The sequence below is a fragment of the Rhineura floridana genome, chromosome 2, assembly GCF_030035675.1.
Source record: "Rhineura floridana isolate rRhiFlo1 chromosome 2, rRhiFlo1.hap2, whole genome shotgun sequence".
NCBI lineage: Eukaryota > Metazoa > Chordata > Lepidosauria > Squamata > Rhineuridae > Rhineura > Rhineura floridana.
In genome coordinates, this window is record NC_084481.1 from 204,131,548 (window position 1) to 204,156,302 (window position 24,755).

Here is a 24,755-nt window from a genome sequence, read left to right on the forward strand (position 1 = left end):
CAAGTCTATTGCAAGAACAGATTTCTCTTACAACCCAGCAAGGTTATAGCAATGATTCAATGAGTCTTAGTTTTCGATTCTTCAGAGAGGAGGATCTAATTTAGGAAGAATCCTACTCTATGCCTCCTCCCTCCTTTTGTGCACTAATATCCCTTTATGGGTCCAAAAGCTAGGATACTCTGATCCAATGGGCACACTCCAGGAAAGCAATATAGGTCTTCCTTTTTGCAACTGACTTGAACTAGAACTTGTGTATGTCACTCAGGCTGCATACACACTATATATTTAGAGGACACACACACACTGGAGAATCCTGGGAACTGTAGTTTCTCCCCCCACAGACCAACAACTCTCAGGACTTTTAACAAACTACTGTTCCCAGGATTCGGGGGGGGGGGAGCATGCTTTCTATGTGTTTTAAATGTATGTACACAACCCCAGATGTATGAGAGTCCCAGATGACTGGAATTCTCACCAGAAAAACAAGCCACTCATTTCTTCACTAGCAAATCAAAAGGAGAACCCTGGTTTTAACTTAAACCTTTTCACTTGTTCAACAGGATACATGTACCATGCGGGTGGAGATATGGAAGCACGATCATCCCACCTTTTCCCCTTATGTGCATATTCGTATGAAAGTGTGGAAAAGCCTGGGCATATCCACATGACTAGTCAGGGTCCACGATCTTGTGGACAAAGCCCACAAGCAGAGGCTTTCTAGCCTTCACCTCCTAGATGCATCTGCCGGGGAAGCAGGACCACAGACTGTTAGTGGCACAAGTCTGCTTCCCTCTTGTTCATGTATTCATCTGAATGTGTGAAAGGGACTTTTACACATAGCTTTTTTTTTAAGCACCCATCTCAGTATTTTGCTTTGTTTTGGCTGTACAATTGATCTGTCCCTACCCAATGTATGAATTAATTTATAGAACCACAAGAGACTAAGGTTTGAACTATCTCCTTCTTTTGCAGAAAACAAACACCTCCCCACATTATCAATCTTCAAAACTCAGTAATCACAAGGACTAGAATTTTTCTTCCTAAAAGTGTCAGCTCAGATCCTCAGGACTCTATATGGACTGTCAAATTCTTTGATCACAATTTATGCAGATTCCTAACACACTTACCTATAATCGCTTGCCTCAATAGCAAAAGAAAAAGAACGTAGAGTTTAGGATTAAAGCAAAGCAAACCCTAGAGACAGTAATGTGTGTCACCATAGGCATGCACGCACACAAAGAGGGATGCTGCTGTTTGAGCTTTCAAACATGCATTCAAATGAAGACTCTCTGCGAGTGCCAAATCTTGCAAATAAAGGGATTATCCCAGAATTTGTCTGCACAACTGGATACAGCTCGACTTTCCTTGAAAAAAAGCCAAACAGCAATGCTCAGTAGGCTCTGGATTTTTTTCTTCCCTTACTGAACAGGAACTCCCTAACATTTAGTAAGTACTTCCCAGCAGTTTCAACTCTTGAGATACCATAGAGGAGAGGAGAGAAAGAATCTAGGGGGATTAAAATGTCACTATCTGCAGCAAGGTTTACAGAAGCCAAGAGGAGAAGTCATAGGAAGGACAGTTGGTAGGAAGGAGGAGGGAGACCAGAAATGGCACTAGAAAATTTATGGCTGGCAGCCTCTGCCTCATAGGCTCAGAAGGGAACTCCCATCGGTAAGGCAAGGGATGGGAACAAATGTCCTCATGATGAACTTAGTTCCCGTTTCTTATAAACACACACAAACCACATGGTCTGCAGCCAAGACCTTGTTACCCAAAAGGGCAAATACTTTAGCCTGCTCTATGCCTCCCAAAAGTGAAGGCCACAACAAAAGATGTTCACAAGTCCTCTTAATTCACAACAGCACTAGTGGGCGCAGCCATAATTACAGCAGACCTGCATAATGCATTTGAACCGTCACAGGCCTTTTCCTTGCAAGCAGAGGATCTGCCACATCAGTAACTCCGTTGCTAGGGCAACTGCTTACTTTCCATATCAACTGCAAACTGGTTGCTACGGAGACACATATACAAGAAAAATTCCTCTCTATAGCCAAAGACCAGATGGTAGGGAAGCCAGAAGAGTCATAGGCTAAAGGGATTGTACTAAATGGGACACATACTAGGGCATTCAGATCTATGCACTAGAAAACAGGATGAAATCTGAGCAATTGGATATGTAGGTCTAGCAATAAGGAGAGAAATGTCATACTTATGATGGCACCATTTAGATTTAGTGCTTGTATAAAACTAGCTGACTATGTTAACAAGGAGCTTTGTAATGGTATAGTGTGTCTGTGTGGAATAAAAAACATAATTTCTTAAACATAGGTTAATTTTAAGAAATTAACTCTCCATGTCTGCCTTTTTATAAATCTAAATGGAAGTTTAACATGTATCTTAATCAGCTCATAATATTGCAATAGAAGACTCTTTGCAACCACCATAGTGATGATGCTTTAAGATGCTATCTGGAAGATTTTGGAAATAAGCATTCAGTGTTGTTGTTGTTATGTACCTTCAAGTCGATTACGACTTATGGCGACCTTATGAATCAGTGGCCTCCAACATCATCTGTTATGAACCACCCTGTTCAAATCTTGTAAGTTCGGGTCTGTGGCTTCCTTTATGGAATCAATCCATCTCTTGTTTGGCCTTCCTCTTTTTCTACTCCCTTCTGTTTTTCCCAGCATTATTGTCTTTTCTAGTGAATCATGTCTTCTCATGATGTGTCCAAAGTATGATAACCTCAATTTCATCATTTTAGCTTCTAGTGATAGTTTTGGTTTAATGTACAGATGGATTATGTGGAAAACAGATCAACATACACACAAATACTCTGTGCATCTATAGGATAAAGTGTACACAATTGCAGTGAGGAATGGGGAGGGAGAGCCCCTGCCTTAAAGATTCCAGTATTTAAAAAGTCATACTGACTCTTTTCCATATTGAGTGCCCAACCCTGTTCTATAACCTGTTAAGACAGTGTTTATAATGTCACAGCTTTACTTCCTTGCAAGCTCCTTTGAAAACAATGGGTTTTATAAAAATAAAAGGGCAACATGCATCACAAGACTATACTCGTTTAGATGTCTGGACAAAAGCTTGGCTGTTCCAGAAGGCTTTTAATGAATTGTTCTCTTGACTTTATTATTTTATTTCAATTTACCTCCATGACTGCTTTTTTGTTTAATTGTGATACTTGATTTGATTATTTGAAATTTTATATTGGATGCATTTGTGTGTGTTGTATGTTGTTTCATTCTGTAAGCGACATCTGCACACTAGTGCTGTGCATCTGAAACCATGTCTGCACATTTTGTGGCTGTTGCCTTTTAGGTGGTACTCTACACAAAGCGGTGACACGGGACAAGCATTTCTTCGTGGCTCCACATGGGGCCATAATATTTAACTTTGGTTTCCATAGTTAGCTGTTTCAAAGAGCAGGGTTACCACTGAGAAGGCCCTGCTCTATCAATCTAACCTCCCTTATGGATAAAACTCCAAGCAGGATCTTGCATTTGTGCAGAGAAGCATCATCTCTTGGATACACAGGCCACAATTACAGAACCAAGTCACCCATTCAACTAAAAGAGGCAAACACCCCAACTGTGTATTGTAATGAACTACTGCACAAAACTTGTATTTGTAACAAGTTCAACTTATGAAGTTACAGTTCTGCCCTCTTTCTCACCAACCCAGCAGGATCTGGGAGTTTGGTAACCGACCTTAATGTTCTTGACTGAGCACAAACAAAAAGCTGCCTCCAATATCCCCAGCAATTCTCTTCTCTGCCACTCGTCAGTTTGGTATTTGTTAGCATTGCAGCGCTCTTCCCCCATGAGATCTGAAGTTGCACAATGAGCAATTCAAGAACTACACACACAAAAAATAGTTTCATCAGAGTTCACTTCCAATTTTTTAAAAAAAAATGGACGGGAGGGGAAGAAAATAGGAATTAAAAGTAAGGGAAAGTGGATGGGTGGACATGCAGATATAGTGAATATGTGGATAAAAAGTGGGACCTGCAACAAAATTTTGCAGATTGGAGTGGTCCTGTACAGGGTGCCAGCCAGCCATGCCCTCTGGCAGGATTCTCCATTCTATCCCTCATCCCAGTTCCCCCACAACAATCAGCCAAAGGCCCTGAGCACACTCTGTCCTTATTGGACGGTTTTGATTCCCCCTTTAATGTTATTTTGCACTTTTGCAACCCTTGGGTTTCCCTCAAGCTTGCTCATGACGTCCTTGTGCATAGATGGAGTCATTTTGGCTACATAAGAATCCACACTCAGATAATTAGTTCACTATTAGTACATAGGATATAATTAGTTCACTATTAGTACATAGGATACTGAATTTGTGAGCAGGCAAAGCCTGACAACATTTCTCCTCTGTTCTTGGAAATATTAGAACAGATTGTCTCGCTGTAAATCTCATTCAGCAGGCAGTCATTAAGTGGTAATCTGTGGCAATGAATTATACCAATGTAGGTACACTTACAAAATAAATAGAGGCAACATCGAAACTGAATATTGCAGAAATATTTACAAGTCACTTCAACTGCAAAAATATAGGGGCGGGGAGAGAGACACTGTTTTCTTTTGGCATACTGACACCATCAAAGTAGACAAACAGTTTAGATTCTCTGTACCACCATGCTTTACTCATGTGGTTGTTAGCGGTTATCCAGGAACAGGTGAACAGATATGCAAAAGCTATGAATAATCGTACACCCCAACAGCGCTAAGCTAGGGGTCTTCAAGCTCACACAAAGAAGGCCAACTGCATCTGAAGTCATATTCACACCTGACATTTCTATGGTGGGCTCAGAGGAGAGCTCCTTCCTCTGCCAGCCTGTTCACTCACCCGCACGCAGTTCCTGCTCACCTATGACTAAGCTAGTACTTAAAGCCTGCTTTAATGTAAAAAACAAAAGGGACCGAGAAGTCTGAGGCCCCTGCTGCCTTCCAGTTCCTGTAATTTCTGTGTTATTACTTATTATTATTTATTAAATTTATACCCTGCCCTTCCTCCCAAAGGGAGTCCAAGGCACTGTGTGCATCGGGATGAAGATTCCAAATCCCTCCATACAGCACTGGTGCCCAGTGAAAGGCAAAAAAGAAAAAACAAACTTCAGGAATAAAGCATCCCCTTTTCATGTTATTGTAAACAAGGACCAAGGTGGGGGCGGGGTGGTGGAGGAAAGCAAATGCAATTAACAGTGCCTGTAATTCTCAGAATTGATAAGAACTGTAAAAGGCTATATTGCATGCACAGCAGCATCTCTCAAAGATTTCAGAAATATGTAACTTGCTAAGCTCCTTTCCTGTACATCCCCCTTTTATTTATTTAGCAAGTATTAAAACTTACAAACATCAAGCTCACCAGCTTGCAGAGACTATACCAAAGGTGTTTATGGTCACACTGCTGGCGAAGCAGAACAGTCCAAAGTGAAGCACAAAGAGCCTTTGTTTTTGTTATTTTTGTTTGTTGTTGGCATGCATGAATATACCAAACAGCATTATTGGTGGGAAACCATATAAGCTACAGAGTTCTTTGTGACAGATTTCAGAGGCCATGTCCTATATCTAACTCTTATTAGCAGCTGTTCCATGGAGCAACATACCCTTTCAGATGGGCAGAGGGGGAGCAAACACCATTAGAAAAAGTGATACCCTGAAGAAAGCAGAGGTGTCCTCTGAAAAGGGTGGATCTAGAACATCCTCGCTCCCACTTAAAACACAAAAAGCCAGGGGCTCAACTTACCACTGACCCTCACAGCCCTTCTATTCTATTTGCTTCTCCCTTACTTCCTGTTTCACCCCACTCTTGCTTTCCAGGTGAACTTCTATGAGATTCTTATTTCCTGGCTATTTTCCTAGGCTCTGCCACATGCAAATATACTCCAAAAAACCAAACTTGTTAAGATTTCTTTAGTTTACAGATTCTCTGAGACAGTGGCTTGGACCCACAGGGTTCAAGTGGAAGCCACTTCTACTTGGGCAAGCAGGAGGGGATCCCTATTTCCAGAAGTTACTTCCTCCTGCTATAGCCCCTGTGCTCCATGCTATTCTGTTTCAGAGGAGCCCCTCAACCTTCCGAAACAGATCGTCAGGGACTCAGAAAGAAAAGAGAGGCAGGATAGTCCTGCACTGTGAACAGGATTGCATACATGCCAGACATTTAAAGCACATCCCCCACCCCTCCACCCAGCAACAGCCCTGGGAACTGTGGTTTGTTAAAGGTGCCCAACAGTTCCCAGGATTCTTTGGGGGTTGGGAGGTGAACTTAAATGTCTGGTACGCAGCCCAGAGTTCTGTTCCAGGCACAGAACCAAAGTTAGGATCTAGCCCATTTTCTAGAGTTCAGTTGTTGTTTTTTAAGTTCCTCCTCAGTCTTGATCCAACCCTTGTAGTATCTTAAATGTTTGACAGTCCCCAAAGCAAATACATATAGAGGAACTTCAGGGTAAACAGACAATTTATAAACAAAGGTCTGTCCTAAACTAGCATTTGCTTTCCATTTAAAGTTTGCTGTGTACTCACTTTGCTTCCATTGTGGAAGAGAAAATAAGTCCACATGCACCATAAAGACCTGAAGAATTGCAACTACAAAACAAAGGAATTACAAAAACCACACTTAAGACTGCTGCAAAGTTTCAACTGAATGAGATTACTTTTGGAACTGCTAGAATAATAGAGAAGCCAAAGCATAGAGGAAAAAACCAGACACAAAATAGTTCAAAAAGACTGGAAAGATCCCGAGTATTATGTGTAACATAGTTCTGGCTACTTTTTTGTTCCTCTTTGGGACATTTTGGATAAAAGAGCCGGCCTCTTCACTGGTTGTGGAAAAAAATCAGACATTTGGGAAATGATTTATAAGGAATACTTGCTTTAAGTTTTGAATTGAGATAATCACAGGACTAGAAGGAGGCTTTTCTCTCTCTTTTTAATTCTTTGCTCCAAAAAACCCAAAGAGCAGTTTCAGTGCTAGATACCTGGAGTAAAATGTTCAGTTTCCATTTAAGGGATTTTTTTTCCACGCCAAAAGCAAATCTGTTGCAACAGTGAAAAAATTCTACTATTGTGCAAGAATATATGAGTGTGCGTGTGTAAATAAAAAGAAAAAACCTAGTGCAAAAACCCCCTACCAATCAAAACTGGGCAAGATGAAATATACATACAACTTCTATTTAGACATAGCAGCATCTGCTGTTTCTCAGCAATGTACATCTCAGTATTAAGTAAGGAGTATCAAAAGCATACAGTGAAAATCAATCCCAACAACCAACCCCACATGCCATTTATAGAAACTGTGGACAGTTAAGATATAAAAGGAAAAGGTAAAGGTGTCCCCGCACTTATAGTGCGAGTCGTTTCTGACTCTTAGGGTGACGTCTTGCGATGTTTACAAGGCAGACCGTATATATGGGGTGGGTTTGCCAGTTCTTTCCCCGGCCTTTCTTTACCCCCCCAGCATATGCTGGATACTCTCTCAGGTGAAGTCTGGACTCTATGGGTGCTTTGAGTGCTTTGGCATTCAGTCGACTGAGCATTTCTTTGTTGGCAGCAGTTGGTCGCATGTTTCTTTCCTTCTGCTAAATGTTGTCTCATTGCTATGGCTGCAGATGGGAGTTTGCACCAGGAATACCTTAGAAAACACACAAGGTGATTACGTGGCCCATCTAGACAACCCTTCTTTGTGTGCTTAAGATCTGGCTGTTTTTTATTTAAAATCTCATTAAACAATTCTGAACACACACTGTAGCCCCATCTGCACAGTAGTATCATGCCACTTTAAACAGTCATGGCCTCCCCCAAGGAATCCTGGGAACTGTAGTTTGTTAAGGGTCCTGAGAGTTGTTAAAGGTAAAGGTGTCCCCGCACTTGTAGTGCAAGTCGTTTCCGACTCTTAGGGTGAAGTCTTGCAACGTTCACTAGGCAGACCATATATATGGGGTGGGATTGCCAGTTCCTTCCCCGGCCTTTCTTTACCCCCCCCCAGCATATGCCAGGTACTCATTTTACCGACCATGGATGGATGGAAGGATGAGTGGACCTCGACCCCTTTTACCGGAGATTCGACTTCCTCCTTCTGTTGGAATCGAACTCTGGCCGTGAGCAGAGCTTTGGCTGCGTTACCGCCGCTTACTATTCTGCGCCACAGAGGATCTTTAAGATATAGGAAATGCAAATAAAGTCAACATGCCATCTTTTACAAGAGTGACTTAATAGGGATATGCAAACTTTAACAGAAATCTTTATCAGGCATATATCTTTATCTTTCTGTTCTTGTCCCAAGTCACCATCTACACACTATAACTGTTAACAAAAAAAATGTCCTAATCAGAAAGTAATAAATTTGCAGACTATTAGCCTATATACCTAATGACATTATATTCAGTTATAAATTAATAATTTAAAATGGTTTGAGCAAACTACTACTATGCATATATGCAAATGGGAAACCTGATTTAAAGCTAATATTTGTTCTTGATGTTGTAAACCTTGACAGAATCACCTTGATTCCAAAAAAACCCACAAAAACCCACCCTGCTCTACCTACAACCTGATGTAACTCCTAAATACATATTTCAGCCGTTTTCACCAAGAGACTACAAAGAACTGTGAAGATGTTAATGCTAACTAAAGGAGAAAGAGAATGATGTCTGGTTGCATGGTGCGGGGGGGGGGCAGTGGAGGAAGAGAAAGACCGCTGCAGGATAAAATTACTGCAGAGCTGCACTTCCATCTACCCTTCAAGAGCAAAAAATGCACCATTTATATTCAAGGTGTTCTGTCACTTAATTGAAGGTTAAAGAACACACACACTTTTACATTCAGCACTATACAAAGCTGGATCGTACTGAAAAACAAGTGTAGCCGACATGGTGCCCTCCAGTTGTTGCCAAGTACAACTCTCATTAGCCAGTCATCTTGGCTAACGGTCAGGGATGATAGGAGTTGTAATCCTAAACATCTGAAGGGCACCATGTTGGCTACCCCTGCCTAAAACAAAGACCTGTACCTCTATCACTCCTTTTTAATGGCATTCTTACAAAACCTGGCTGGCTAGAAGTCTGAATGGGATCACCATGACCAAAAGCAAATAATACAAACTGCAGACTGCAACAATCACTTCAGGCCTGCAGCGATAGCTGGTACTATGTCATTTGCTATTATGTCTCGTTTTGAAAGGGGAGGTATCAAATTGCCATTTCTGCGTCTAGAAATTTGGAGGGGGCCAGGAGAGTTCACACTTAGCCAAATAAGTAAAGGCAAGGATTTTTTAAAAGACTGCTGTTAATTCTTTTGCAAGTGTTCTTGACTGTTTTAGTCACCTGTAGCCTGTGTGATCATACTCTTTTACCTGCCACTTATTTTGCTTACGCAGCAAAGAGAAATTCCTAAAATTCATCCAATTTGATCGAAATGAAGCCTCCTTGTGTACACAAAAATCAAGTAAATCTTGCCTCAGCAGGTACTTGCAGAGACCTCCTTCCCTGAAATGGGAGCATGCTTCTAACACGGCTACATAAAGCAACTAACAGCCTGCAAGCAATCTCCCTCAACCCCCTCACCTTTCAAATTATACCAACAAAGGATGCATGCAACGGAAATGTAGTTGGGTTTTTTTTCCATCTCAGAAGGAATCACAAGGGGATTCTAGGTCACTATAGTGGTCCTAAGAAAGGTATTTTAGTCGTTCAATATAGTTCAACTGCTAAAGCTATGGGGAGGGACCATGGCTCAATGGTAGAGAAGATACTTGCATGCAGAAGTCCAATATTCAATGCCTGGCATCTTCAGTTAAAAGAATCAGCTATCAGGCGACAGACAAGAGCCCTGCTTGAGATTCTGGAGAGGTGCGACCAGTAAAAGGTATACAGTACCATAGCTCAGGTCTTGAGAATCCAACTTGCATGCAGAAGTTAAATTTCCAAGAGAGATTCCCTGTCTGAAGCTCAGAAGAGCTGCTACCAGTGAGTGTAGACAATACCGAGCTTCCTATGTGGACAAATGGTCTGACCTGGTATAAGGCAGATTCCTATGTAAAACTAAGGGAATCTTGATGCCAAGCAATGCTCAGATGGTAGATCCATGTGCAATCCACTCTGAGCTCTTTGGGGGTAAGCAATATTACTGCAAAGGAGCTAGGTACTTCAGATGCTCTCTCTTTGGCAATAATAGACCTTCACCTCATCCCACCTCATGTCTCAACTCAAGCAAGGAAAAGCACAGGCCAAGCCCTTGTTCTGTAAGTCAGAGCTTTTCCCCGGATGAAGTAAAAACTACAGACACGCATGTCTACATGTATGTCTAGGAGCATCTGTTGGTTTGTCTTTACTGAACTTGAGCAGGTATGGACCTGATCAGTCCCTTGAAAGGGAGGCCATTGAAAGCCCCATCTAACAGGTGGTGATACACGTGCTAGCTAGCAATATAAACAATTGCAGACACAGTCACTCAGGAACCTATCAGTTTGATGCTAGAAATAAGGAACTGGAAATATTTTTGAAGATTACTCCAATACTCTGCAACCTGTCTAAGAAGGCACAGACACCCCCACCCCAGAAAAGTTTATAGAAGTATCTAAGTGAAGTACAATGTCCAACCCACACTCTGAAATTACATATATCTAGCATAGCTGGAAACCACTGGGACAGCACAATAACCACAAAATGATATTTCATATTATTCATAGAGATACAAGATGGGATTTTGTTTCTTATTTTAAAGACATATACACCATACATTTACATAAACAGCACTTTCTTACAGCTGTCTAGACAAAGGTTCCACTGCCGTCAAAAACAAACCATTCAAGAGCAAACACTGGCTTTTGGAATGCAATAAACTAAAATTGGGAGAATGGGAAGAGTAGACACAGGAGTGCTTGTTCCAATTTAAACATGGTTAGGAGAAAAACCTTGGAGGCTTTGGCTTTCTGTTTTGTTGACTGTGGTTTGTGTGATGCAACATGTTGCAGTTTACACAAAGTTGAGGGCAAGCCATGGTTTCCTAAACTAGCTTGTTTGGCCTGATCATGGTTCATGTTAGGCACAATGCTGGGTCTGGACAATTGGGAAACTGTGGTTTACTGGAGCTGAGGGTGAAACCTTCCGATATCATCTTCTTGGCCACACAAGAAAGGGAAAGGGTAGTGCAAATCCAGGGCTCAATGTGGCTCATGCACATTGCCCTGAACCACAGTTAGCATAACATATAAACACATGCAGCGAATGAGCAAGGAAGTCTATAAAAATTGCCAGGGTTGCATTTCAGCATAAAGGTTCTTTAGGTCACCAAGCTGTCACTTACCCCAAAGCACAAATTCGAATGGTACACTTAGGCTACAATCCTATACCCACTTATGTTGGAGTAAGTCCCATTGAACCTAATCAGTCTTACTTCTGAGCAGTTGGAATTAGGATTGCACCGTCCAGCTCTTAGTTCAGATTGATTTTTGAGCATGTCAAACTCAAGACTGTTCCAAAGTATTATGCAATGTATCTTCAGATGTGAAAAGTTTGACACAAATATGCAGATATCCTGGATGGATAAACTGTACGCAATCATCTTAAGTGCTGCCACGCTAGAAAAAGGTTAGGGTATCATTCCAGTCATCCACACAGTGCTTTTGCTTCTGAATTTTAGGGCTGCTAACTTTTGTTGCCTCTGCATATAACAATGCTCAAGAGATACCAACAGGGAAATGGGATATTATCTTGCTTAACAGAAAAAGACATTTCAGTTTGTTTGCCCCCCTTCCCCAAAAGAATAGAAATAAATCTGATCATCTTTCAAAACTTGAAAAGATGACAAATTAGAAATGCTTGTATTATAACTTTTTAAAAAAAAGAATTCCCCAATGTGAAAGGAGTATTGAGAGTACTGAGGATATGCCTGTGCTTTTTAGGAAGAGTTTTCTGAAGAGGAAACTCACTCTAGGGCAGCCTTTTTCCAACCTGATGCCCTCCAGCCATGCTGCCTGGGGCTGATGGGAGTTGCAGTCCAAAACATTTGTAGGGTGCTAAGTTGGGAAAAAGCTGCTTTAAAGTTAAACACTGCAAGAAGAACAACACATGTCCAGAACCTGTGCTGCAAAATCTAAAGAGTAAACTTTGGATGGTTTTAAGAGTCACTTCAGGAGGGTGAGGGAGGGAGGGAGGGAGGGAGGCAGAGATCTCCAAGCTGGCACCAGTTGGATTGATCACTCTCCCCCCAGGGCCATCAATTCTTGTTCCAGATAAGCTATACTTTCCCCACCACCCCAGTGCCATCTACCACCGGTATCCCATAAGAAGAATCTTGATGACTTTTTATAATGTTGATTATTGTTTGTTTCATTTTTTAAAAAAACTATTTTTAATGTTACTTCTAAAGCAACTTGGAACGATTTGCATCCTGAAAGGCAGGTTACAAATAACAAGTCACAATCGACAAATGAAATGGGTTATACGGAATAGTATCATTCCAGCCTCACCTGACTCCTGTCTTTGTCCACCTTCTTAAAACACTTATTCAATGACAGATTGTGCCTCACAGAGTTTTTCCATCCAGTGGGGGCATTTGCAAAGTAAGGGAAGTGTTCCAAAATCCAGTTGTATATATCCTTTACAGGCAGCCGTTTGGTAGGAGAATCCTCAATGGCCATAAATATGAGGCAGCTAAAGGAGTAGGGGGGTTTACAGTTGGGGTTCTGCTTGGCATCATAGGGCATGTCGGCATGAGCAGGAGATGGTGGAGTGTCATCATCAAGGTCCTGCACCGGGCTAACACTTCTTAAGACGGAGTCCCCAAAACTTTTCAGCAAGTTCTTGCTCTCGTGTAACCAGTTCAAGTTGGTTAATTCTTCATCCTCCATGGGACCTTTTTCCAACCGGAGGGCAGGCAAAGAAAAGTCTAAGTCCTCATCGTCATGAAGTGTCTTTGATAAGTCACCATCCCGGTAACACTGGCTCAGTCCACTGGAAACACTAATTCCTGAGCCCTCTGGCTTCTTACTGGGAGGCATAACTGGACCCATTTAGACCAAGACTCCTGGTAAAATAAATCCAAATTTGAAGAATGTTAGCTGATAAAGGCAGAGACAGCGTCACAACATTCTGGCAGCTTTTTCCCAGTCTGCAATTTGGCCTTTTATGAAATGTACATTTAAATAATAATAAAATGACAGAATCACATGATCACACATCCAGACTTGTTAAGCAAGAAGATTCAGAAGCTAGGAAAGAAACGGGATTTCAATCACTGGTATGAGGAGGAAGATGTTCTCAAGATGCTTCAGGGTTTTTTTGTCTACATGTGAAACTTTGAGGAGGGAAGAAAGGTAGAAGTATATTCTAGATTTCCTTCTTAAGGCTGCAATCCTATATACACTTACTTGAGGAGTAAGCTCTATTGAATTCAGTGAGACTTACTTCTGAGCAAGCATGCATAGGTTTAACTGGCCATGTCACTCCTGCTGCTTGCAAAAAGGAAAAAAAATGAGAGCTTTAGACCAGTTGCTTCAGATTAAGTTCAGCTGTTTCACTTCCAGTATGAACACAGCCACATTATAATTATAGCCTCTCCCGCTCTGGCTCAGTGCTCAAGCAGGCAAAACTCCATGTGGTGTGTGTGTGTGTGTGTGTGTGTGTGTGTGTGTGTGTGTGTGTGTGTGTGTGTGTGTGTGTGTGTGTGTGTGTGTGTGTGTGTGTGTGTGTGTGTGTGTGTGTGTGTGTGTGTGTGTGTGTGTGTGTGTGTGTGTGTGTGTGTGTGTGTGTGTGTGTGTGTGTGTGTGTGTGTGTGTGTGTGTGTGTGTGTGTCTCTCTCTCTCTCTCTCTCTCTCTCTCTCTCTCTCTCTCTCTCTCTCTCTCTCACACACACACACACACACACAGAGCGAGAGCGAGAGAGAGAGAGCGCCAAGTGTTTGTTCTCTATAGCTACCAACTTTTTGCCTCCAAAATAGAAGGGCAGAAGGATTCTGCAGCTTGGGTTCAGAATCAAGCTCTTCGAGATCAAGACACAAAGGGAGGGGAAGGAGGGCATACAAAAAGAGATTCCATCCCAGTGAAACAAATTTAACTGAAATGAGTGATGGATGTGATAAGCATGACTTAGAAGAAAGTATGAAGAATGACATCATACACCAATCAGTAGAGTTGCTATATTGGGCCCAGAGAATAATATGCAAAAATAGACAAGGCCATAGTACTTTTTAATTATTTCCAAACAGGGTGCAAATCAAAAGACACCAAAACTGCAATTGTTCTCATGAAATACATCATGTTGTATACATTGCAGAAAGTGTTTAACAGGAAGAGTGGCACAATTTTTATACAAGTCAGCAAGCATATACACTTCAAGGGAAGAGGAAGGTTTTGTGCTTTAAAAGAAAAAGCATCTGAGAAGTGAAACTTAGTTTTTTTAACATACACACACAGCAAATAAGTGTTCAGCAGAACCGCAAATTTAAAAATACCGCATTAGTTTTTAGAGAACAGTTCACTAAACACATAACTTTGTAATGGACTTTGATGCTGTCAAAGAGACACTTTATAACAAGAGAAAGTTATAATTACATAAGAGGTCATTAAAGAGAGATGGGAGAGGAGATGCTGGGGAGGGAAAAAGAGAGTTTACTGCAGAATAAAAAATGGATAAAACTGGACAATGAAGTGGATTAAAACTACAAAGGAGGGGGACAGAGTACAATGCAATTATTTTACACCAAATTCTGCTAAGCCAAGCTCAGCAAATGAAAAAAATACTTATATAATTTTTTTAAAAAGTTAAAATTACAGAAATTTGGAAATTACATACCCTAGTTTCCCTCCCAATGTGGGAAAAAGATTTCTGACACCCAGGAAAAATACGTTCATATTTCTGTTCTTAAGTAATGCATTAACAACGCCATACAAACATTTAAACTGTATTTTGTAACTACTGTACCATGTACAGAAAAGTTTTTTTTCAGTCACTATGAATGAATTAAAGGATGTAAGTATCCATGCCCGGGTATGTGTGCATGTGAATTGTGCATAGAAAAGTGAACCCCAAAACATTTTGTGTATCCCTAAAAAATCTCTCTCTCTCTCTCACACTCACACACACACAAACTCCTTTCAGTTAGGAGTACTGTAGCCAAATGAGTTCAGTACAAACAGAACTTATGTCCCATGAGCAAGCTTTTAAATAGGAAAATTATATCACGGCTGACAACATAATTTAATTGCTCTGTTGCTATGACGACATGCTGCTCTCTTTCAGTTTAATTTGCTTACTTGCTAGCGTTCTCCCAAAGGGCCATATCATACCACCAATTTTCACACAAAACTAGTGTCTTCTCTTTAAGTTACAGATACTGTGGCTCCAAGTCAAGCTTGATCCTTGGAGTTGCAGAACTGTATGGTGTCCAAGAGTTAGTTAGTTAAGACTGGGACTTGACCGTATCTGCCACTTTAAGCATGTGATCTTAGGGCAGATGCCACTGAACTCAATGGGACTGGCTTTAGGATCACAATGTAAATGTCTTGGAGATTCAACTAATCATATTTTTAAATGTATAAGCTACTTGGAAACACTACATATGGCTTCAGGGTTTGTTTGTTTTTTGCTGCTGAAATGTATATTTTCAACATCAGCAACCTTGTTTTAGTCAGCATGGTCTACACTTTGGGTCTTTTTAACACTGTTGTAAACATAAAAATGTCAGAGTTTTGTAAATGTTGCAAGGAAGTACAGGGTTTTTTTAAATGTATGAAAAGACAACAATTTCCACATAACTTTTTTTTCCAACTCTGCCAGAACCTTGAAATCCAGGGGCCTCATATCTCAATCCAATATGAAGGACATAGGAAAGTTCCCTGCACCTCGCAGGGAAAAGCAGCAGACAAGCACATAGCTTCTAAGTTACGTTACAGAAGTCCTGGCCCTGGATTTTAAGTGGAGAGAACCAAACACATACCCCCCCATGTTGTAAAACAATAGCCAAGCTCTAAATACATTGTTTTCCTGCACCTCATACTTCGTGAAATTGTATGAGGTGGTGTTGCAGTTAAGCAAACATTTTGTAATCTGCTGCCAGTTAAGTAGCTCCATCAGATATTTCCACAGCTGCTTACAGGCAAGTGTAAAAGCAAACTTCATTGTTGTATAAGAAAAGCACAATCTCTTGCATTTCCAGTTGTAAAACTGACATGGCAGGAGCAAACAGGAAGGAGAGGAGGGGGAAAAGAGAAGAGGGGAACTCAAGCCAAATCATTAATTATAAATGCTTTGCATAACTGATATATACATTATAGGCTAGACTTAAACAGATGTGCATCTTAAAACATAATAATACTAGCAGGGGCATCATTTTGAAGGGGTGAAAAGGCCAACCAGTCAGGGATAGTTTTCTTGTTACACTTTGCTTCGCTCCCAGCTGTACTTGTCAAAAACATTTGAAGGGGAGAAGGAGCTCGCCAATTGGCTGGGATTTGAATCAATCAATGGTGTTGCTAGGTGACTGCAAAACTGCACTTACTCCTCTAAAGTGCCATTTGCAGCAAGCATACCTTCAGTGCTCTTCAGATGTCATAAACCTTGTTTGCCGCCCTCCCCCCCCCCCGCAAAAAAAAAAGATCAGGCCATAACAAATGCCAAAAAGAAACAAACTTACGGATACACTTCAGAACCAAAAAGACCTTTCTTTTAAAAAAACAGATTTTTATATAAAAAATTAAGATTGGCTTGTTCCACTAGGAAATAACGAAAAGGTTTTTAAACAGATAAATAAATGAATACCACACACACACACAAAAGCGTCTGGGAACAAATAAGGAAAGAGAAATTGATTTCATGGCAATCAGCAAAAATGCCAGACAAAATGCTTTAAAGGTTGGAGCACTCCTCGACTGGGCACAATTCCCTTCCCATCCTCTTTTCCTAACTTTAAATACAATGAGTCTTAGGAAATCAGGCAGCGACAGCAGCAACATTCGGCTCGTGCCTATAACTCTTAGCTCGATTCGCTTCCTTTTTCGCTTCGCAAAAGCGACAGCGCACAAGGCGGCGGCGGGGGGGGGGGCAGCAGGGGTCGAAATCCTGCCGACCAGCACGTTGCTTTTTCAGGCACCCCAAACTAATTTTATGTCTTCTTGTCGGACCGATCCACCTTATCAAGGGTGCGTTCCGCCCGCCCCCCTTCTTTCCGATTTCATTGCAGAGAATCTTACGCAATCTTTCCAACCAAGGAACCATGCATTTTAAAAACAAACACAGATTGAGAACAGAAAACAAAAAACACCCTACCGCCAAGAGAAAAAAAATATATTTTTTAAAAATCTCCAAACTTACCTGGCTTGGAAGAGCTCTAGATTTTTACTGCTGCCTTTTCCACGATCATTGTGCAAACTTTTCATCCGATTGAACGAGGCATCGCTTCCTCTCCCAGCCTGGAGCCAACAATGTGGCCGAAGGGAACGAGGAGAGCCAGGAGCCGAGGGGAGCATGGAACCCTGCTGAAATTTTCCCCCTCTTCGCTGCACCCCCCACTCTCCCAGCCACCCGCCCAACTACCTTCCCTTACGCCTGTCTGTCTCTCTCTGCGAGTCTACATTACTGCCCTGAGTAGCGGTTTGGGTCGCAGCGAGCCGAAGAACGCCAAATTGTTTCCACTGCAAACAACAAAAAAAAGGCAACACATGACCAGGGCTGGGAGGGAGCGCCAAGAGAGAAACGTGGGCAGGGCCAGCCGAGACTAGCCGCCACAGCGGGGAGGAGGAGGAGGAGGAGGAGGGCTGAGCCAGGCCAGGAGAGCGGCCGGGCCGGGAAGAAACAGAAGAGGGTTCTCCACCTCTCTTGCACCGTGGTCCTAATTGCGCGACCAACGAAAAAAAAGGGGGGGGAGTGGAAGCTTGTACACATACACGCCCCTTCCCGTCTACGGTCGCCAAAGCAAATCGAGCTAGATGCGCCCCCCTCTCCTCGCCTGCCCTGACTGAGGCCTCTGATAACTCACAGGAAATTCTTAGACTGGTGGCGGCGGCGGCGACGCCTCTTTTTGCCTGCCCCCCCTCTCCTTTAGAAGAACCCTAAATGTTGTACTTACCCACCTCCTTGGGCTCTTCCGAGTGGCTTTTCCTTCTACCCTTCCCACCAGCCTACGTGGTAAGTGGATGAGCCTGAAAGTCATTTCAGAGAGAGAGAGAGAGAGAGAGAGAGCGTGCTTCACCCCTCTCTGCTAGAAAACCGGTTCATCGTTTTGTATTTCGAAATCTTCAACCAGAAGTAGCAGCTGGTAAGGTTGAAAGTATGCTCTACTTAGTGAAAAGGCCTTAAAAAGAGGGAGAGAGTGTCTCTTGGGGCACCTTAAGAAGAGCACTGCTGGAGCAGACCAAAGGCTTATCTTGGGTCTGCTGCTCCGACATTTTGTTCCCCCAGTGGCCAACCAGATGCCTTTGGGGAGCCCGCAAGCAGGACATACGCATCTGGTATATTCTGACAGAAATGTATACCCATAATGACTAGAAGCCAATAAGGCTGTAGCTCAAGTGGTAGAGCACCTGCCGTAGAGCTGGGAGAGAACCCTATCTGAAACCCTGGAGAGCCAGTGCCAGCAGTAATACAAGGCAGCTTCCCGTGTTCTTCAACTTCACAGTCTGAGGATATATTGTGCTGGAAGTCAGCTCCACTGAACACCATGAGATTTGCTTCTGGGTAACTGTTATTGTGCAGAAGCTCTCATGGGCTAGAGCCACTTCATCAGATGTGTGACATGTTATTGGTTGGCAAATTATATTTATTTATTTATTTATTAAATTATTAGTCGCCCATCTGGCTGGTTGTCCAGCCACTCTGGGCGACATACAAAATAAAAACATACAAATACATTAAAACATTAAAAATCTCAACAATAATAATAAAACCTAACCCACCCCAAAAGCCTGCCTGAAGAGCCAGGTCTTCAAGGCCCAGCAGAAGCTCATCATAGAGGGGGCATGGCGGAGATCATTGGGAGGGAATTCCACAAAATGGGCGCCACAATTGAAAAAGCCCCCTCCCTAGTTCTCACCAGTCTAGCTGTTTTAACTGGTGGGATAGAGAGAAGGCCTTTTGAGGCTAATATTGTTGAGCGGCATCCCTGATGATGTTGGAGGCGCTCCTTCAGATAGACTGGGCCGAAACTGTATAGGGTTTTAAAGGTCAGAGCCAGCACCTTGAATTAGGACCAGAAAACAACCGGTAACCAGTGCAACTCCTTCAGTACTGGAGTGATGTGATCTTGCCGGCGGCTACCTTTGATCAGGCGAGCCGCTGCATTCTGTACCAGTTGCAGCTTCCGGACTGTTTTCAAGGGTAACCCCACGTACAGCACATTACAGTAGTCTAGGCGAGAGGAGACCAGGGCATGTACCACAGATGGGAGCAGATGGCTGGGAAGGTAGGGGCGCAGCCTCTGTATCAGATGGAGTTGATACAGTGCCACCCGGCTCATAGCCGAGACCTGATCCTCCATGGACAGCTGGAAGTCAAGAATGACCCCCAGGCTGCGGACCTGGGCTTTCAGGGGCAATTGTACCCCACTGAGCACCAAGTCAACATCCCCCAACCTTCCCTTGTCTCCCACAAACAGTACCTCGGTTTTGTCAGGGTTCAGCTTATTCCTTCCCATCCAGCCACTCGCCGACTCCAGGCACTTGGATAGGGTTTCTACAGCCAACCTCGGTGAAGATTTGAATGAGAGATAGAGCTGCGTGTCATCAGCATACTGGTGACACTGCAGCCCAAATCTTCTGATGATAGCCCCCAGCGGCTTTATATAGATGTTGAACAGCATCAGGGAGAGGATGGAGCCCTGTGGCACCGCACAAGTGAGAGGCCAAGCATCCGAAACCTCATCCCCCAATGCCACTCTCTGGTACCTACCAGAGAGGAAGGAACGGAACCACTGCAATACAGTGCCCCCTATGCCTAACCTCTTCAGGCAGTCCAGAAGGATACCGTGGTCAACGGTATCAAAAGCCGCTGAGAGATCCAGGAGGACAAGGAAGGTGCATTTGCCCCTATCCAACGCCCTCCTCATATCATCCACCAAGGCGACTAAGGCCGTTTCAGTCCCATGTCCAGGCCTGAAGCCTGATTGAAATGGATCCAGATAATCTGCTTCCTCCAAATGCACTTGCAACTGCTTCACCACCACCTGCTCAACCGCCTTGCCCAGGAATGGCAGATTTGAGACTGGGCGAAAGTTGTTCAGATCTTGGGGATCCAAGGAGGGCTTCTTTAGAATTGGTTTTATTACTGCCTCCTTGAGAGCTGATGGCATTACTCCCTCTTCCAGGGATGTATTTATCACCATCTTGATTCTCTCGCCCAATCTGTCCTTGCAGCTCATAATGAGCCACGATGGGCAAGGGTCAAGTAAGCAAGTGGTTGGCTTTAAGGTTGAAAGCACCTTGTCCACTTCATCAGAAGGAAGAAGCTGGAACTGATCCCACACCACCAGAGCACCACTGGCCGCCTCTGGCTCACTCACTGTGTCCACAGTGTACGGAATAGCACTCTTAATACGATCAATTTTCTCCGTAAAGTGCTTTGCAAACTCGTCACAGGAGGCCTTAGCATGTTCCATCGGTTCCAGGGCAACTGGACCTACCAGGCTCCAGACCACTTGGGACAGCACTCTGCGGACACAATAGAGGCAGCATAAAAATCCTTTTTTGCTGCCCTCATCGCCACATGGTAGGCTGCCGCAGCCACTCTAACCCATGTCCGATCATCGTCAGAGCGAGATTTCCGCCACCGGCACTCTAGCCATCTCACCTCCCACCTCAGAATTTGCAACCATGGAGTATACCACGGTGCCATCTGAGCTCTATTCAGGAGCAGAGGGCGTTTCGGAGCCACCTGGTCTAATGCCCCGGTGAGTGCAGCATTCCACCCCTCCACCAGGGTCTCAACTGAGTGCCTGTGTGCATGCTCCAAAGAATCCCCAAGTGCATTCAGGAATCCATCTGGATCCATCAGATGTCTGGGGCGGACCATCCAAATGGGTCCTCCACCCCCACGGAGGGTTTGTGGCATCAAAAAGTCCACTCTCACCAAGTAGTGATCTGACCATGACAAGGGGGTGATGGATGTACCCCCAATTTTCAGATCACTCCCGTCCTCTCCCGAGACAAACACAAGGTCAATTGCATGGCCAGCTACATGGGTGGGCCCCGTTGGAATAAGGTGCAGCTCCCAGGAAGCCATGGTTTCCATGAAGTCCCGAGGCGCACCTGTGAGGATGGCCTCCAAATGTACATTAAAGTCTCCCAATACTAACAAGTTTTGGGATTGCGCACACACATCCGAGACCACCTCCAGTACCTCAGCCAGGGAGTCTGTCATGCAGCAGGGTGGACAGTACAAGAGCAGAATCCCTAGACTGCCCTTTGGGCCCAACCTCCAGTACATGCAGTCAACAACCTTGGTCTCACAGAGAGGAGGCCTGGTGGGAACCAGGGTCCTTCGGTAAATAACTGCCACTCCCCCTCCCTGACTACCGACCCTCGGCTGCTGTGCATACAAGAACCCAGCTGGACACATGGCTGCGAGGATAGGAGCAGCGGCCTCATCCAGCCAGGTTTCCGTAATACATGCCAGGTCTGCGCCCTCATCCAATATCATATCATGGATGAGAGATGTTTTTTGGGCAACAGACCTGGCATTGCACAGCAGCAATCGAAGGCCACAGTATGGAGTCAAGCATCCCCCAGCTGTCTTTCAGCTCTGGACAGGCTTATATATGTATATAAGCAAGTGAAAGAGAAATGTAAACAGGGAATGAACGGGCCGGTGAAATGCAAAAAGTACTGCATGTAATATTTTTGGGTCAGCTCACTATAAACAGTTAATCCTAAGGAGTTTGAGGCTGCAATCCTATAACCGCTTTCCTGGGAGTAAACCTCATTGCCCTAAATAGGACTTACTACCAACTGGACATGGTGAGGCTTGCACCATCATTTATTCATTTTGAACACAATCTGACACATGCCTACTCAGAAGTGAGCCCAATTGATTTTAATGGCACTTACTTCCAGGAGAATGAGTATAGGATCACAGCCTTATTCTCTCTCTTCTCTCTTGGGTGTCTCTCCAAACTCTCACTTTTAAAGACTGGCTAAACAATGTAGCAGAAACAACTGTGATCCTTGAGGGCTACTTCACCTATTTTTTTCCAACCCAAGGATTAATTTCCATATTGGAAAAATATATTTTATAGAGTATAAAACAGTGAAAGTACATTTTTGCCACAAGGTAAATGGTCAGGAAAGCTGATATATGTTGAAGTTTCCAAAAGATGTATCATGAAAAACAAAAACAAAGGGCACATCACACACACCAGCACTGAAATGTCAACAAAATACACAGCTCTGGAACTCCACCTTATTCAATGTCTACTCCAATGAAGGTCCCATTGAGTTTGTCGAGCCCGGCTCCCAAGTAAGCATGCACAGGAAGCTAGCATCTCTGTGTAGGTATTAAAGATTATATAACATCTGAAGCAGCCAGCAAAACTCTTATCTAAGCAGAGATGGCCCAAAATATTTTGATGCCCAAAGCAGAAAATCTACAGTAGGTGATGCCCACCATGGTAGCAAAAGTAACAGAGAAAACAAGTATGGCCCTGCAACACATTGTCTGAACTGTTTCCAGGCATGGCTGCTCTGCCTGGTCCCCCCACTTACTGCCATCCTGAACAGCCAGGATTCTGTGTCTACTGAGCATGTTCAGCTATGGGAGGGGGGTTCCTCCATTTAGATTCCTCTCTTTTAGTTTTGGAAGGCAGGGTAGGCTCCTGTGATCATTCCCAGCTACACTGAAATCTGTTAGTGTTCTGCCAAAGCTTCCTATGGTTGGTAGGGCAAGCGGTTTGTAGGTCTGGGTGTGTGTCTATGTGCACATATATATATGAATTATAGGTGTTTGTATGATGCCAATGTTCTATATGGCATAATGTATTTATGTTTTTCAATGTAAGTCACGTGATGACCTTTATAACAAGGGACTAATAAATCTAAATAAAAAACATTACTTTGGATTTCTCCGCTGATGTCTATGGGCAGCTCTGTCTTCTGTCCTTGGGGACATAAAAGAAGATGAAAGAAGCTCTTTCTCCTCTTTTAGGACAGAGTAACATATATGCCAGCCACTCCATCCTATTCCTCCTCTTCTCTTCTGTGCCACTGAGTTACTATCAGACTGTTTGGGGGGCCCTCCCTTAGGATGTTTCTGCTACAAATTAATTATACTTGTGCATATTTGGGGGTTACTTATCCTGGGTCTGCCATTATTTCTCTCTTGTGCATTGTTGGTGTGCATTTAGCTATATAAGCACAGGAAGCCTCAAATTGGTATTAGTGTACAGGTTGACAATTTGCTGCCCTTTAATAAGTATCCTAAAATTGGTCATGGGTCATCTGGCAAGCCGCTTAACTATGGAGACAGAGAGCCAAGCCCGCGCCTAAGAATGTGGTCTATTTAACAAGTTTGTGGCATGTTCCATGGCCCTGCAGCTATTTGAACTTAACTTTTTCGGCTCTGGCCTTGTTGGCATGGTTAAACAGGAATATAAGTAGTGTAGGGCACTTCTTATCCCTTTCTTGTCCTACAGTATTCAGTTTCTGCTAATTTATAACTTGTACAATATCTTAGTATGGTGCAGATGTACAGTCTTGGGTTCTAGATTAGGGTTAAGTTATGGACAAAAACCACTTTTATTTAGGAGACATCTAGGCTCTGGATTCACTATGGAATCATCACTCAAGCCATTCAAAGTGAGGTTGAACTCTTCCTTCATTCTATCCTCACCATATGCCAGCAAGCCGTTTTTTTTTTTTACTCCAGGCTATCCCCTCCTCCCTGGGTCCTGAAAAAAATCTAACAGCTTAATCTGCACATTTTTCCATACAGAGGCTAAAGTAATCAGGATAAGTTCATTCTGCATTGCTCTATGTCAAATTTCCCCAAACTTATGCTACAAAGCTAATGTTTCACAGGTATGCCATGAGTTGATTACACCTCTTAGCATCTGTTCTTCACAAAGCTGATAAGCTATAGAGACAGTAACATTCAGCCCTAAGTTTGGGTGAGATCTACCAAGTCTCTGTTGCCTAAGGCCGCAAGAAACCGACATGCAGGCCTCTTATTTACATATAGGCATATAGGCATTTTAGCATGTGTTTTTAAATTGTTTTAAATTTTTTAAATTGTGTTTTAAATTGTTTTTAAAAGATGTTATAAATTTGTATATTTGTTTTTAATGCTTTTGTTGTTGTTATGTGCCTTCAAGTCGATTACGACTTATGGCGACCCTATGAATCAGTGACCTCCAAAAGCATCTGTCATGAACCACCCTGCTCAGACCTTGTAAGTTCAGGTCTGTGGCTTCCTTTATGGAATCAATCCATCTCTTGTTTGGCCTTCCTCTCTTTCTACTCCCTGCTGTTTTACCCAGCATTATTGTCTCTAATCATGTCTTCTCATGATGTGTCCAAAGTATGATAACCTCAGTTTCATCATTTTAGCTTCTAGTGACAGTTCTGGTTTAATTTGTTCTAACACCCAATTATTTGTGTTTTTCGCAGTCCATGGTATGCGCAAAGCTCTCCTCCAGCACCACATTTCAAATGAGTTGATTTTTCTCTTATCCGCCTTTTTCACTGTCCAACTTTCACAGCCATACATAGAGATCGGGAATACCATGGTCTGAATGATTCTGACTTTGGTGTTCAA

At 43.1% G+C, this 24,755-nt stretch overlaps 1 protein-coding gene across 10 annotated transcripts in view; it reads right to left on the reverse strand.

The window, feature by feature from the left end:
• The window catches only part of FOXN3 (forkhead box N3), a 398,156-nt gene that overhangs the window by 181,232 nt on the left and 192,169 nt on the right, over positions 1 to 24,755 (reverse strand). For 4 of the 10 annotated variants that reach the window (XM_061611930.1, XM_061611929.1, XM_061611931.1 and 1 more), the window contains exon 2: positions 12,490 to 13,046. In XM_061611930.1, the coding sequence (XP_061467914.1) occupies positions 12,490 to 13,032 (543 nt within the window). In that variant the 5' untranslated portion in view covers positions 13,033 to 13,046. Of the gene's footprint in view, positions 1 to 12,489; positions 13,047 to 17,330; positions 18,039 to 18,084; positions 18,158 to 24,755 lie in introns of those variants that run through there. The other 6 variants (XM_061611925.1, XM_061611928.1, XM_061611926.1 and 3 more) reach the window with 6 other exon arrangements.